Raw genomic sequence first — 13,496 nt, 5'->3', positions numbered from 1 at the left:
GCGAGTAATGGATCTAGAAATGTTCCGTTTTGCAGTAAAGTATCACTATTATATTTCACAGAATACATTGACTCTATAAAAGGTTAACAAGGTGAATCATTTGAAAGTGCATTTACAGATGCCTGTGTAAAGTGAACTACACTAAATGACGGTGAGGGATTAGAGAGTGTAGAGACGGCAGCATCACTCGTCCACTCTTATTTCTGAAAGAGAAGAGACAATGCTGAAAGTCTTCTTCTAGTTGTCACATTGTCTTTAGGCATTTTGTTATGAACCAAAGTATTCCAGTTATCTCTATGAACAATGCTACTTACCTTCGCCGCTGTCCCTTTGCGTAACATAGCGAAGAGTTTCATTATCTTGGGAGTCTGCGGTTTTTGTCCAAACAGAGTGCCTCCTTTAATCTTGTCCTCCTTAACCTTAGGACCTGGAGGGCCTTTGGCTTTGGTCAGGGCCCTTCACAAAACACACAGACACATCCTTAGTGGGCTGCATCTTACACTTTCATCTTGCACAGGTATTGTAAGTTGGTGCTACTCAAACATCTTTGGTGGGAAAAACAAGTGCGTTTATGGCTAACTGTAAAGAAGACTCACCTGCCCTTCCTGGCCAACACTTTCTGAGACTCTGGGTAATGGACGAGGATATCAAACAGGTCTTTCTTCTCCAGGACGAAGAGGTTAGCGAAGCCATGCGCCTTCACGTTAGCTGTGCGCCTGTTCCCTCCATCTTTGGCAGACTGTAGTAAACTGAGGGACAGAGGCAGTAATAAACCATGTGTCCAAGGCCAAGTATTACACTGCATTACATAAAGCAGACTCACCTGATTTCTCCAAACACACAGCCAGCCTTCAGGGTGACAAACACAATGCTGTTGTCCGGCCCCCCCACCACCTGCACCGCCCCCCCTTTGATGATGTACATCTCTTTACCGATGTCCCCCTGCAGGAGGGGATCGGACATTATGGATATTTGCTTCATTTTTGATCACCAACGTTTATCCGTCACACACACAAATACTCACTTTCTTCACAACAAAGTCTCCGGGTAGATAGACGATAGACTTGAGCCTCAACAACATGTCCACCAACATCTGATGGTCGCAGCCCTGGAAGAGACAATATGAGGGGACAGGTGAGTGTTCACGGAACAGTCCTGACCGAGCTGCTAACAGGACACGGTGATTGCTGACCTGAAACAGTGCGATCTTCTGGAAGGTGGCCATGTTGATGTCCACAGCGATGGCAGTTCTCATCACCATAGGCATCTTGTCCAGCAGCTCCGACTCATCTGCAGAGGACATGTTTAAAGAGTAACTCAGTACGAGTCAAATACATATTTTGTCATTTTAATAATTGTCTGGTTTTCAGTTTTTAAGTCTACATTTCTCGTATTAAAGGCTCAAAAAATTACCCAGCATGCCCTGAGCTGCCCAGGTGTAGTTGTACCAGGTCCGGACTCTGTTCTGGACCTCCTTGGGGATGGTGTAGGTGTTCATGTAGTCAACGCAGCCGTCCATTGATGCCCGGAAATACGTCACGCCTGCTGTGGCTGCTCCTATCACGTCTCTCATCTGAGAGAAGACGGAGGGAATAAAGACTTGAGATAAAGGACAAAAGCTAATGTTAAGAAGTGAAATATGATCGCATTATGAATAAAGATCCTCGTCATACACACCTGTCCAATCAAACTGGAGAATACAAAGACGCCAATGAAGAAGTTGGACATCTGAAAGCTAATCTCAAAGACGGTAACGGGCTCTGGAAGACCCCCGATGTTGATCAGACTGCGCACTGCGTAGTAGTAACAACGAATGTACCTGTGGAAGAACGGGTCCCTCTTCATTTCAACAGAACGATAATGCACTATAATCAGCTATATCTGGTACTATGTGTTATCTTAAGAAGTACATACGCATTGCCCTGCCCATCATAAACCCATGTGGTGGACCCCAGACCCTGGTTTACTGAAGCAACGTAGTAAATGCAGGCGTTGAGATGGAGAGCGAAGAGCAGGTAACCTGTAGTGCGAATCACTCTGTAACAAAGAAAATAATGATTAGATGGAGCTGAACTGAGTAGAGAAAGATTCTTTTACTCACAAATTGTCGAGATGAAGTATTGGGAACTTTAAACTAAATGAATAACGAGCCTACGGTGCGTAATGGAATGAATACAAATAATGTGTCTTTGTTATGTGGATATCTGTTGTGCAAACAATTTAGTGACACACACAAGTCATTGCGGAGATAAATGTTTTAGAAACTTTCAACAGTCTTGTTTTTTGATTGGAGATAACTTGAGTTTGCACACAGTGTCATAAGAGTTGGATAAATAAAGTAACTATTGATTTACCTCCAGATGTAGGCCTTGGCCATGACACTCTCAAGTCGATCGCTGAACTCAAAGAAGGACTCGATCTACAACACACAAGGAAACAGACGACTGGTCATGACAAATATGTAATATACAAGTTTTACTTAATTGATGTGATGAGTAAAAAGTAATGCTGTCAAAATGATCGCGTTAACGGCTGTAATTAATTTTTTGAATTAATTGCTTTAAAATATTTAACGCATGCGCAGAATGGCCCGCCCCATACATCCCACCAGTGGCAGCGCCAGGGTATGGCTGGGGTAGGCTACAGCCATACCAAGAAATGGCTCAGCCCCACCTTGAAAAATTATGTTAAATTTAGCAAAATAAAGTCCGCCAACTCGCGCCGAGTAAATTGCACAGACAGCAGTTAGTAAGATTGAGTTCAGTAGCAACTTGTCTGGAAATACCGAAGACTTCTCAATAGAACATCTTTGGCGACTGTGGCTGTGAGGGAGTGTGAGGGAGTGTGGTCGTCTTTCAACCAGAAGGTTGTGGGTTCGATCCCAGCCCATGCAGTCAACATGTCGATGTATCCTTGGGCAAGATACTTAACCCTGAGTTGCTCCTGATGGCATGGCCAACGGTGTGTGAATGTGTGTGAATGTTAGGTCCTAGAGTAAGGTACACTGCTCTGTATGAATGGGTGTGAATGGGTGAATGACATGTAGTATGTAAAGCGCTTTGAGGGGTCTTAGGGACTGGATAAAGCGCTATATAAGTACAGTCCATTTACCATTTACCATTTACTTTGATAATGTCTTCTAGCCAATCAGAATCAAGATAACGGCGTGGTGTTGTTGCAGGAAGTCCCAACGGAGAATACTTTTGCTGTAGTCTCTATACATCGATACAACATTACGTGGTGATAGAAATCACCACGTAATGAAATAGGACCCCACGGTTTGATGATTGATAGGTGTGTGGGCTGTCTTTCATTTTGACACACAGAACAATGTAATAATAAACATACATACATACTGTATGTTAAATGGATATATCCGTCTTCTTTCATTTATCTTTCCATTCCCACAACAATATACATAAAGAAATGGCATATATTGGACATAGTTCGAATGGTGATTAATTTTTAAGCTGTGATTAATCTGATTAAAAATTTTAATCGTTTGACAGCCCTAGTAAAAGGTGTCTGCTGCTTACCCGGACAAAGCGGTTGATTCGGTACATTGAGGAGAATCCAAACTGCAGGCAGAGGAGGTCAAACGGGACGATGCTGAGGATATCCAACTAAATAGAGGAGGGAAAATATGAGGTTAAGTTTAACAGATAATGTGCCTCTGAGAATACAGTGAGTGGTAGATTGTGATGGATGTCATGATTTTCTCACATTCAAATGTACTTGCTTGGACATACAAAGTGATGGAAGAAGTGTTAAGATCGCTCCTTTAAAATTCTACTCAAGTAAAATAAAGTATCATCAGCTAAAGGTACTTACTACTACTACTACTACTATTAAACATGACATAAGATCTTTGATACTGATGCATCGAATCTCTAATCATCAAACTAGCATTTTACTTTTGCAGCTGGTCTATTTGAATCTCTTTCTACATAGAGGCCCTCCAGTCACAAGATTCATCTGATGAGTCATAAGAGGATTAATTAGGTAAGAACCAAAGAAAAAGCTACCCGTCAGCTGCCAGATAAACGAAGTATAAAGAGGAATACAATGAAAAATATTCCTCGTAATTGACTGGAGTAAATCCTTTCTATCCCCAGACACACCACTACAGACTCACCTTAAATCGATATGATTTCCGATAATGTACTTTAGCCATGCTTCTGTCTTTCTGCAAGGGAGCACACAGTATTTCAGTTCAGATAAAACACTTCAATATAACCATCACAAATAGTGATGGTTCATAATGCCTCTGGACTCACTATAATGTCCCCGGCTTTGACGAACTGCAGTCGTGGCTGCCATATTATGATGTCGATCACATTCACTACGTCACTCAGAATGTCCAACAGTATCCAGAAGAAGTTAATGGTGTCGTTGTGGTAAGGGAAGGCCATCCGGGCGGTGCAAAACCAAAAGTTGTAGTTGATCGCCACGGCTACCACGGCTAACCAGGCAATGTACCGCCGATCTTGGGAGAGACAGACACATTTTATGGTTCATTTAGTCTCATCCTCCTGTCCCCTGTGGGCCCCTCACCTACCTGTGAAAGGGTCGATGGTGTTTCCCAGGATGTCATCCATCCGGGTCTCTATGGGGCTGAAGAGGGCGTCCAAGAAGGAGAAGTTGATTTCTGGGAGGATCTTTGCCTTCTTCGCGGCCTCCTTCGCCAGCCGCTCCTCCTCCGCCTTCTGCTCGTTCTCCAGCCTTTTCTCCTCGTCCTTCTTCTTCTTCTCCTCTGCCTTTTTGGCTGCTTCTTCTGCCTTCTTTTTATCTGCTTCCTCCTTTGCTATTCGCTCCTCTTCCTTCAATCTGATGTAGTCCTCCTTCTTCAGAATAGGTGCTGAACAGGCAAAGTTAAGATATTCACAATTGAATAACTACATTACATCAGACATACGTAGAAAGTAGCCAATCAGGTTCTCGCTTCTTACCATGGCACAGTTTTTAACGTATGTGTATAAGGGTTGATCTGTTGATGTTATATGTATACTTGTGGACATGAGTGGGTCTATTCTGTAGTGTGCTATATGTAAGGGAATATTTCTGTCTTACTCCTAAGTGTCAAAGAAAAATTCTTCCTTACTCCTAAGATATTTAACCGTAGTCTGTGTGTTGACATTTACGACCATCCCTGCTTCTAATCTCCCGTAAGGAATGTGTTAATGCAGTCGTATGTTGATACTAGGTTTTATGGCCTGACCTGGTGGGCACAGGGGGGGGGGGGTTACGACTGAGAACGCTGGCTTTCTAAGCTACACAGATGTGAGAGACATCTCCTGTGTCTGCAGATGTGTACGCCCATCCCCAATATGTGGATTTGACTCTCTGTAAACTAGTTAAAAGGTCCATCGAGAGATAGGCTGGGCAGAATTGACATGACAACCCACCCGTGCAGTCAGAACCTTTTGCTGCTGTGACTTGTGATGTGAATTCTCCGGCCGTTGACTTGTAATAAACATCATTGTTTGAAATCAAAGCTCCAACTCTCCTCGTGTCTCTCTGAGTCCTGACTCTCCATTGTTGCAGAAGTTTCCCTTACACTATATACAGTGCATTCGGAAAGTATTCATACCCCTTCACTTCTTCCACATTTTGTTATGTTACAGCCATATTTCAAAATGGATTAAATTCATTTGTTTTCTCAACATTCTAGACACAATACCCCATAATGACAAAGTTAAAAAAGTTTTAAAATAATTTTTGCAAATCAATTAAAAATAAAAAACTCAAATATCACATAAGTATTCACACCCTTTACTCAATACGTTGTTGAAGCACCTTTGGCAACAATTACAGCCTCAAGTCTTCTTGAGTATGATGCTACATGCTTGGCACACCTTTCTTTGGGCAGTTTCCCCCATTCTTCTTTGCGGATCGTCTCAGGCTCCATCAGCTTGGATGGGGAGCGTCGGTGCACAGCCATTTTCAGATCTCTCCAGAGATATTCAATCCGGTTCAAGTCTGGGCTCTGGCTGAGGCACTCAAGGACATTCAAAGACTTGTCCCGAAGCCACTCCTTTGTTATCGTGGCTGTGTGGTTAGGGTCGTTGTCCTGTTGAAAGTTGAACCTTCTCCCCAGTCTGAGGTCCAGAGTGCTCTGGAGCAGGTTTTCATCAAGGATCTCTCTGTACATTGATGCATTCATCTTTCCCTGGATCCTGACTAGTCTGCAAGTTCCTGCTGCTGAAAAACATCCCCACAGCATGAAGCTGCCACCGCCATGCTTCACTGTAGGGATGGTGTTGGCCAGGTCTGATTTCCTTCAGACATGATGCTTGGCATTCAGGCCAAAGAGATCAATGTTGGTTTCATCAGACCAGACAATTTGTTTTTCTCATGGTCTGAGAGTCCTCTAGGTGCTCCATGTGGGCTTTCATGTGCCTTTTGCTGAGGAGTGGCTTCCTTCTGGCCACTCTACCATAAAGGCCTGATTGGTGGAGTGCTGCACAGATGGTTGTCCTTCTAGAAGGTTCTCCCATCTCCACAGAGGGACACTGGAGCACTGTCAGAGTGACCATCAAGTTCTTGGTCACCTCTCTGACTAACGGCCCGTCTACACTACAGGCATCGAAAAATGCTTTCAACGCTTCGCCCATTCACTTGAATGGGGTGACGTAGAAGATTTTTAATCTTCGCCGAACTGCATTGTGGGGAGCATGGCATGGCTTTGCAAGCATCACGAGCATCTATCGGCATCAAAAGTAGAACAATGTTCAACTTTTGAGGCTCGATGCTTAGCATCAGCCAATCAAATCCCGTTTATGCAAATCCCGCCAGTGCAAGCGCAGCCAATCAAACCGCGTGCAAGCTGGGAGAGCCAGACCGCAGTTCATTTCCTCATATTCCAAACGAGATATTACGGTAGCAAATCACCCGGTTCTTTACGACCAGAACTATTTACCGGGATACAAACCGGAGGAACCAGGCATGGAGGGAGGTGGCAGAGACAGTGGGTGAAACTGGTAGGTTTTTCGCCTGTTTGGAGAGTTTATATCCAGTTTACTTCGTTTTAACATTGCTATTGCTTTGTATGTCGGGGGCGGGAGATTCATGTGATTGGTTGTTGGTCGCGTTGCTCGCAAAATATCGCCAAGCTTCAGACACGCACAGCTTCAAGATTTTTTGATGCCTGTAGTGTAGACGAGCCGTAAGGCCCTTCTCCCCCAATGCTCACTTTGGTTTGGGCAGCAAGCTCTAGGAAGAGCCGTGGAGGTTTCAAACATCTTCATGCAAATGATGGAGACCACTGTGCTCGTTGGGACCTTCAATGCTGCAGACATTTTTTTTGTACCCTTCCCCAGATCTGTGCCTTGATACAATCCTGTCTCTGAGGTCTACAGTCAATTCCTTGGACCTCATGACATGGTTTGTGCTCTGATATGCACGGTCAACTGTGGGACCTCATATAGACAGGTGTGTTCCTCTCCAAGTCATGTCCAATCTATTTAATTTACCACAGGTGGACTCCAGTCAAGTTATAGAAACATTTCAAGGATGATCAGTGGAAACGGGATGCACTTGAGCTCAATTTTCAGTGTCATAGCAAAGGGTGTGAAATGAATACTTATGTACATAAAAACATTTTCACTTTGTCATTATGGGGTATTATGTGTGGAATATTGAGAAACAAAATGAATTTAATCCATTTTGAAATAAGGCTGTAACATAACAACACGTAAAAAAAGTGAAGGGGTATGAATACCTTTCACTGTAAATAAAGTTGAATTTAGATACAAAATAATGTTTTCTGCCTGCGTGGTTGTTTTTTATGTCCATACTTACTGACAGGAGGGGTGATTTCTGGAGAAGTGGCATAAGGGTCTATGGCTTTCTGTTTGAGCACCTCTCTGCACTCTCTTAACCTCTTGATTGTATCTCTGAGCGTGTCATCGGTGTAGCGGAAGTAGACGACGGGGGGAGGAGGAGGAGGGGAGGCCTCTTCACTGGGAGGGGGCAAGAGCAGAAAGAAAGGTGAATTAAAGAATAGAAAAGGTGACATTTAATCAGAGAGGAGGGGGCAGAATGCTTCCTCTGAGCGTTGAGTCAGAAATGAAACTCATTTCCTAATCTGCTTTCCTACTTGTCCTGCTTTAGGAGCTGCAGTGTGATGATGGCTGCTGTCACTTTCCACTCTGCTTAATGTGAGGAAACACCAAACAATGGACCATGCAACCTCTCAGGAAAAAACTGCCATTTGCACATGTAGGAGAGTAAACAAATAAATACATCTAGATTTTGATGACTGATTCTTGCAACAGTTATGATTTACATTTGTATGATAATGCATTGTAACATATATATTCTTGTTAGCAGTCACAGCTCCTATTGTGAACTGAACGTGTTGAAGCTGATACTCTGATACCTGGAAACCTAATCCTAACTCTAGGCAAGTGGAGTTCCTGAAATAGACCACTAATAGCTATTAACCATTTAGTAGCTATTAGCAACCCCCCACTTTAAATGTTCTTTTAGTCTTTATTATTTACCTACCTTTATATTGTTTATTATATAGGTCTTTTAATCTTTTTCTTTCTGTTGTACCACTACCTACAGTGGGGAAAAAAGTATTTAGTCTGCCACCAATTGTGTAAGTTCTCCCACTTAAAAAGATGAGAGGCCTGTAATTTTCATCCTAGGTATACTTCAACTATGAGAGACAGAATGAGATTTTAAAAAAAATCCAGAAAATCACATCGTCTGATTTTTAAAGAATTTATTTGCAAATTATGATGGAAAATAAGTATTTGGTCAATAACAAAAGTTCATCTCAATACTTTGTTATATACCCTTTGTTGGCAATGACAGAGGTCAAACGTTTTCTGTAAGTCTTCACAAGGTTTTCACACACCGTTGCTGGTATTTTGGCCCATTCCTCCATGAAAGACCCAGCCACGTCTCATCTTCAATGCCCTTGCTGATGGAAGGAGGTTGTCACTCAAAATCTCACGATACATGGCCCCATTCATTCTTTCCTTTACACGGATCAGTCGTCCTGGTCCCTTTGCAGAAAAACAGCCCCAAAGCATGATGTTTCCCCCCCCATGTTTCACAGTAGGTGTTCTTTGGATGCAACTCAGCATTCTTTCCCCTCCAAACACGTCTAGTTGAGTTTTTACCAAAAAGTTCTATTTTGGTTTCATCTGACCATATGACATTCTCCCAATCCTCTTCTGGATCATCTAAATGCTCTCTAGCAAACTTCAGACGCGCCTGGACATGTACTGGCTTAAGCAGGGGGACACGTCTGGCACTGCAGGATTTGAGTCCCTGGCGGCGTAGTGTGTTACTGATGGTAGCCTTTGTTACTTTGGTCCCAGCTCTCTGCAGGTCATTGACTAGGTCCCCCCGTGTGGTTCTGGGATCTTTGCTCACCGTTCTTGTGATCATTTTGACCCCACGGGGTGAGATCTTGCGTGGAGCCCCAGATCGAGGGAGATTATCAGTGGTCTTGTATGTCTTCCATTTTCTAATAATTGCTCCCACAGTTGATTTCTTCACACCAAGCTGCTTACCTATTACAGATTCAGTCTCCCCAGCCTGGTGCAGGTCTACAATGTTGTTTCTGGTGTCCTTTGACAGCTCTTTGGTCTTGGCCATAGTGGAGTTTGGAGTGTGACTGTTTGAGGTTGTGGACAGGTGTCTTTTATACTGATAACCAGTTCAAACAGGTGCCATTAATACAGTTAACAATTTGAGGACAGAGGAGGCTCTTAAAGAAGAAGTTACAGGTCTGTGAGAGCCAGAAATCTTGTTTGTTTGTAGGTGACCAAATACTTATTTTCCACCATCATTTGCAAATAAATTCTTTAAAAATCAGACAATGTGATTTTCTGGATTTTTTTTCTCATTCTGTCTCTCATAGTTGAGGTATACCTAAGATGAAAATTACAGGCCTCTCATCTTTTAAGTGGGAGAACTTGCACAATTGGTGGCTGACTAAATACTTTTTTGCCCCACTGTATAAGTTCACTTTGTTTTATGGGGTTTTATATTTTATAGTGTTGCATCGACTCGGTTGTCTTGTGTCTTATCTGTCAGAGAGAAACCATTATTTATTTTATTTTATTTTAATAATCATACATTTGACCTCCTTGTGTTTATTAACCTGATCACATGTTTAATTTGCTGCATGTACCTTTTAAAGTTCTTAAGAAATCATCTGAGGGGAATTTCCTGTTGTTTGTTTTGAACTTGTGATGTGTCATTTTGTAAAGCACTTTAAATAATACAAATGTCAGTTCTTAAAGGGTCTTTTAAAATGTCCAACTAAATGTCCAACTAAATAATTAAAATTATATTTTTCTTCTCTATCTTTTCTAAATGTGGGATTATGACTAAATGATAAGTGATGTATTGTTCAGCCTAAAGTCACTTTTGAAAGCCTGAAATGTCAACATTGATTTGTCAATTCGTCATCTGTTCCCCCGTGTCCTCTGGAGGGTCACAGGGGGCAGTATATGGTGCGCTCTTACCCCTCGACCCCCTCTGGATTGGCAGGAGCTGGAGCTGGAGCTGGAGCTGGAGCAGGAGCTGGAGCTGGAGCAGGAGCTGGAGCTGGAGCTGGAGCAGGAGCTGGAGCTGGAGCAGGAGCTGGAGCTGGAGCAGGAGCTGGAGCAGGACATTTTGACAAAAGCACATCAACAGTGGGTGACCATTCCCGCTACATTTCCCCCATATAACACTCCTTTGACTTCTTGGGTATTTTAAATCTGTAAAAAACAAAAAACACTTGGAAATATGTAAGCAGGGCTCGACAGTAACGGTTGCCAGGTTGCCATTGGCAACCATTCTGAAAAAATGTCAACTATTTCTTGGCCTTTGTTTGCCATCAGTGGCAACCAGTTTTTAACATAAAGAAATAAGGGCAGCAAACAGCTAAATGTGTATCCCAAAAATAGATGAATGTTAATTATTTGTTGTATTAAGAGTGATATTTAATTATTGTTGTGACCAGTCGGGACCTGATACTTAAGTTGCACGTGCATTGGTGTGATTACGGAGCCAGAAAGCAATGCATGTTTACTCGCGTGCGCGGTGCGCCGTGTGTTTGTTTTGCAAAAAATGGCGAAGCAATTTAAGTTTTTTGACTGTGGGGTAAAAAGTTCAGCCAACCCGTCAAACTTCTCAAACGAATGTTCAAAGTGATTCAACTGATAAAGCGCAAGGTAAACCCGAACGAAAAGCAAAGAGAAAATGTTTAAAGTCTTGGGAGGCGAAATATTATGTACATTCTGCTACGTTGTCCATTCACTTCCGGTAAAAGTTGCTTCAAAATAAGAGTCCCGATCTTATTACTACCAAAACAAAAGTGCTAAACGAAACTTTACCATAGAAAAATATTGGCATAAAATTATAATCACTTCTATAAAAAGGTAACACATTTTAAATATAGTTAGACATATTAAAGGTAATTTACAGCATTAATCATTCATATAATTCTTAACTGTGAATGGTTTTCATTTATTTAACATTAGAAATGTATTAGTCTGGTCAATCCAAGGCCAATGGGCCAATGGGTCTATGGGTGGGGGTCAGCACAAAGGTCAGGAAAACCCCAATTTTCTGATAACAGAAAAGTGCAATTCATCATCAATTGCAAGTGCATGAGGAAGATGGCCAAAAGCAGCTGCTTTAAAGTTCATACTGCAGTCTGCAGGAGGATATTGTTATTATTTCAAAACAACTAAGTGAGACATGTTACTACTATTCTAACATCTATCAATCAACTGCAATATTTACAGTGTGTATGTAACAGTAATCACCTAGACCAGTGGTTCCCAACCTGGGGGCCTCAGATGATTTGAGGCCAAATATCATATTTAGACTGTTTTTTGTTTTTTTTGCTTTATTTTTTACATATAATTGTAACGCAATACATGATTGTCGCTAAGAGCCTTGTCTCTACATTACAATAAAATATAAAAAATAATTGATTAATTAATTTGAATAAAGATTCAAGTTAGTAGCTAATAAAGGCATACAAAGACAGAAATATATAATTCTATATATAATATAAAACATTTCCAACAGGAGTCATTTGGGGGGCCTCTTGGGAAAAAAGGTTGGGAACCCCTGACCTAGACTACCGGTCTGTACATGGTTATGTTGTGCTCTAAATTAAAATCATAGCTCACCTGGTTTTGGCTCTTCTTCCCTTTTCTCCTCCCCTTTCTTCTCTTCTTCTTTCTTTTCTTCCTCTTTCTTCTCCTCGTCTTGTTTTGGCTCCTCTTTCTCATCCCTCTTTTCAGGCGGCTTTTCTTCCTGTAAAGAAACAATGCTAGTAACTGCAGAAAAATGTGGGAAATTGTCTTGAGACAAATAGGACTCATTTCCTAATGATAAGGCTGTGCACACATAACGTTAATTATTCCTCAGTACTAATATCCCTTTCCTCAGATTCAGGATCACATATAGCCTTGCCTTGCCTACTGAGAAAGCAAGAGTAAATCCACCCATGCTGTTTATCAGTGCCAAGCTGTTTCAGAGGCTTTCACTGATCTGAGTAGCATTCTAGGAAATCGGATAAACAAGCAGGTACAGTAGGTAACGTTTAATTTCCTAATTAAACTAAAATATGTCATTTCTGAATTTATATTGAAGATTAGGAAAAAGGCCTTACCTTAGCTGCTGGAGCTGGGGATGATGGTGGGGTCGGAGCTTGGGCAGGGGGTGGTTCAGGAGCCCCAATCAGGCTCTTCAACTTCCTGAACATGCGGGGTCTCGGAGTGGGCTACAGCCACCAGCCCATCCACTGCTCCTGAAGGCGATTTCTATTTGATTTCCGATTCCTCTGAAAACTCTCAGGATGCTGTGCACTCTTCGTCTTACATCCAAAAACAGACTGAGGCAATTGAATTTCTTACAGGCATTAATTCCCTCAGGTCACTCCCCTTTTTCCAGGGGTCAACGCAGAGTCAGCCATCACCGCCACCTCACTGCCAGACTGTCAGTGACTCTAAAAGCTGAGTGCTACTCCATTTAGCATGGTTACCCTTTCTTAGAGTCGAACAGCCCAACGGTGTTGTTGCCGAGCCTCGAGTGCAGAGACCATCCAAAGGAGTTGTCTTTGTTGGAGAAAGCCAGATCGGACACTTTTTGGTAAGAACAAACTGCTTACTAAATGTGCCATTACCTTTTTTTCTTTATAAATAAAAACAACTCAAATTGGACTCTGCATTTCACATAGAACCGAGTTAATTTTACAATATATTTCATAATGGGATAATACATGGATTCATTGGTAGTAACTCACAAGTGTCTGGTTTACAATTAAGACTGCTGAGGTTATTTCTGACCACTCTGTAAGCAGAGTTCAGAAACTCAGACAGCATTTAGTGAATTAACTCTCACCATGTCGCTCTCTGGCTAACAGGATTATCTTTATCTCTCTCTGTCCGAACTCTAACTTCTACTGTACACACACACAGTTAACACACAGATACACACAAGCAAACAAATAGCACATTATTTTGTTATCA

The 13,496-nt window shown here is 42.0% G+C and overlaps 1 protein-coding gene across 3 annotated transcripts; it reads right to left on the bottom strand.

The window, feature by feature from the left end:
• Positions 1-64: 64 nt before the first annotated feature.
• cngb3.1 (cyclic nucleotide gated channel subunit beta 3, tandem duplicate 1) lies at positions 65-13,396 on the bottom strand. Of its 3 annotated transcripts, XM_079661500.1 has the most exons (18): positions 12,638-13,396; positions 12,153-12,279; positions 10,491-10,626; positions 7,801-7,961; positions 4,559-4,858; positions 4,278-4,486; positions 4,136-4,186; positions 3,537-3,623; positions 2,355-2,419; positions 1,915-2,037; positions 1,678-1,819; positions 1,414-1,573; positions 1,193-1,290; positions 1,025-1,108; positions 824-942; positions 597-749; positions 315-456; positions 65-203 (listed from the first exon to the last, which is right to left on the bottom strand). In XM_079661500.1, exons 1-18 carry the CDS (start codon positions 12,728-12,730, stop codon positions 198-200), a joined length of 2,256 nt encoding a protein of 751 aa, XP_079517626.1. In that variant the 5' UTR covers positions 12,731-13,396; the 3' UTR covers positions 65-197. The 3 variants fall into 3 exon arrangements, with proteins under 3 accessions (XP_079517626.1, XP_079517624.1, XP_079517625.1); XM_079661498.1 differs by having other exon boundaries at positions 1,025-1,290; XM_079661499.1 differs by having other exon boundaries at positions 1,025-1,290; positions 10,491-10,590.
• Positions 13,397-13,496: the final 100 nt, after the last annotated feature.

Source organism: Notothenia rossii (genome assembly GCF_949606895.1).
Source record: "Notothenia rossii genome assembly, chromosome: 12".
Lineage (NCBI taxonomy): Eukaryota > Metazoa > Chordata > Actinopteri > Perciformes > Nototheniidae > Notothenia > Notothenia rossii.
The sequence above is the reverse complement of the archived record's forward strand: the minus strand, read 5'-3'. Positions and strand labels throughout refer to the sequence as shown.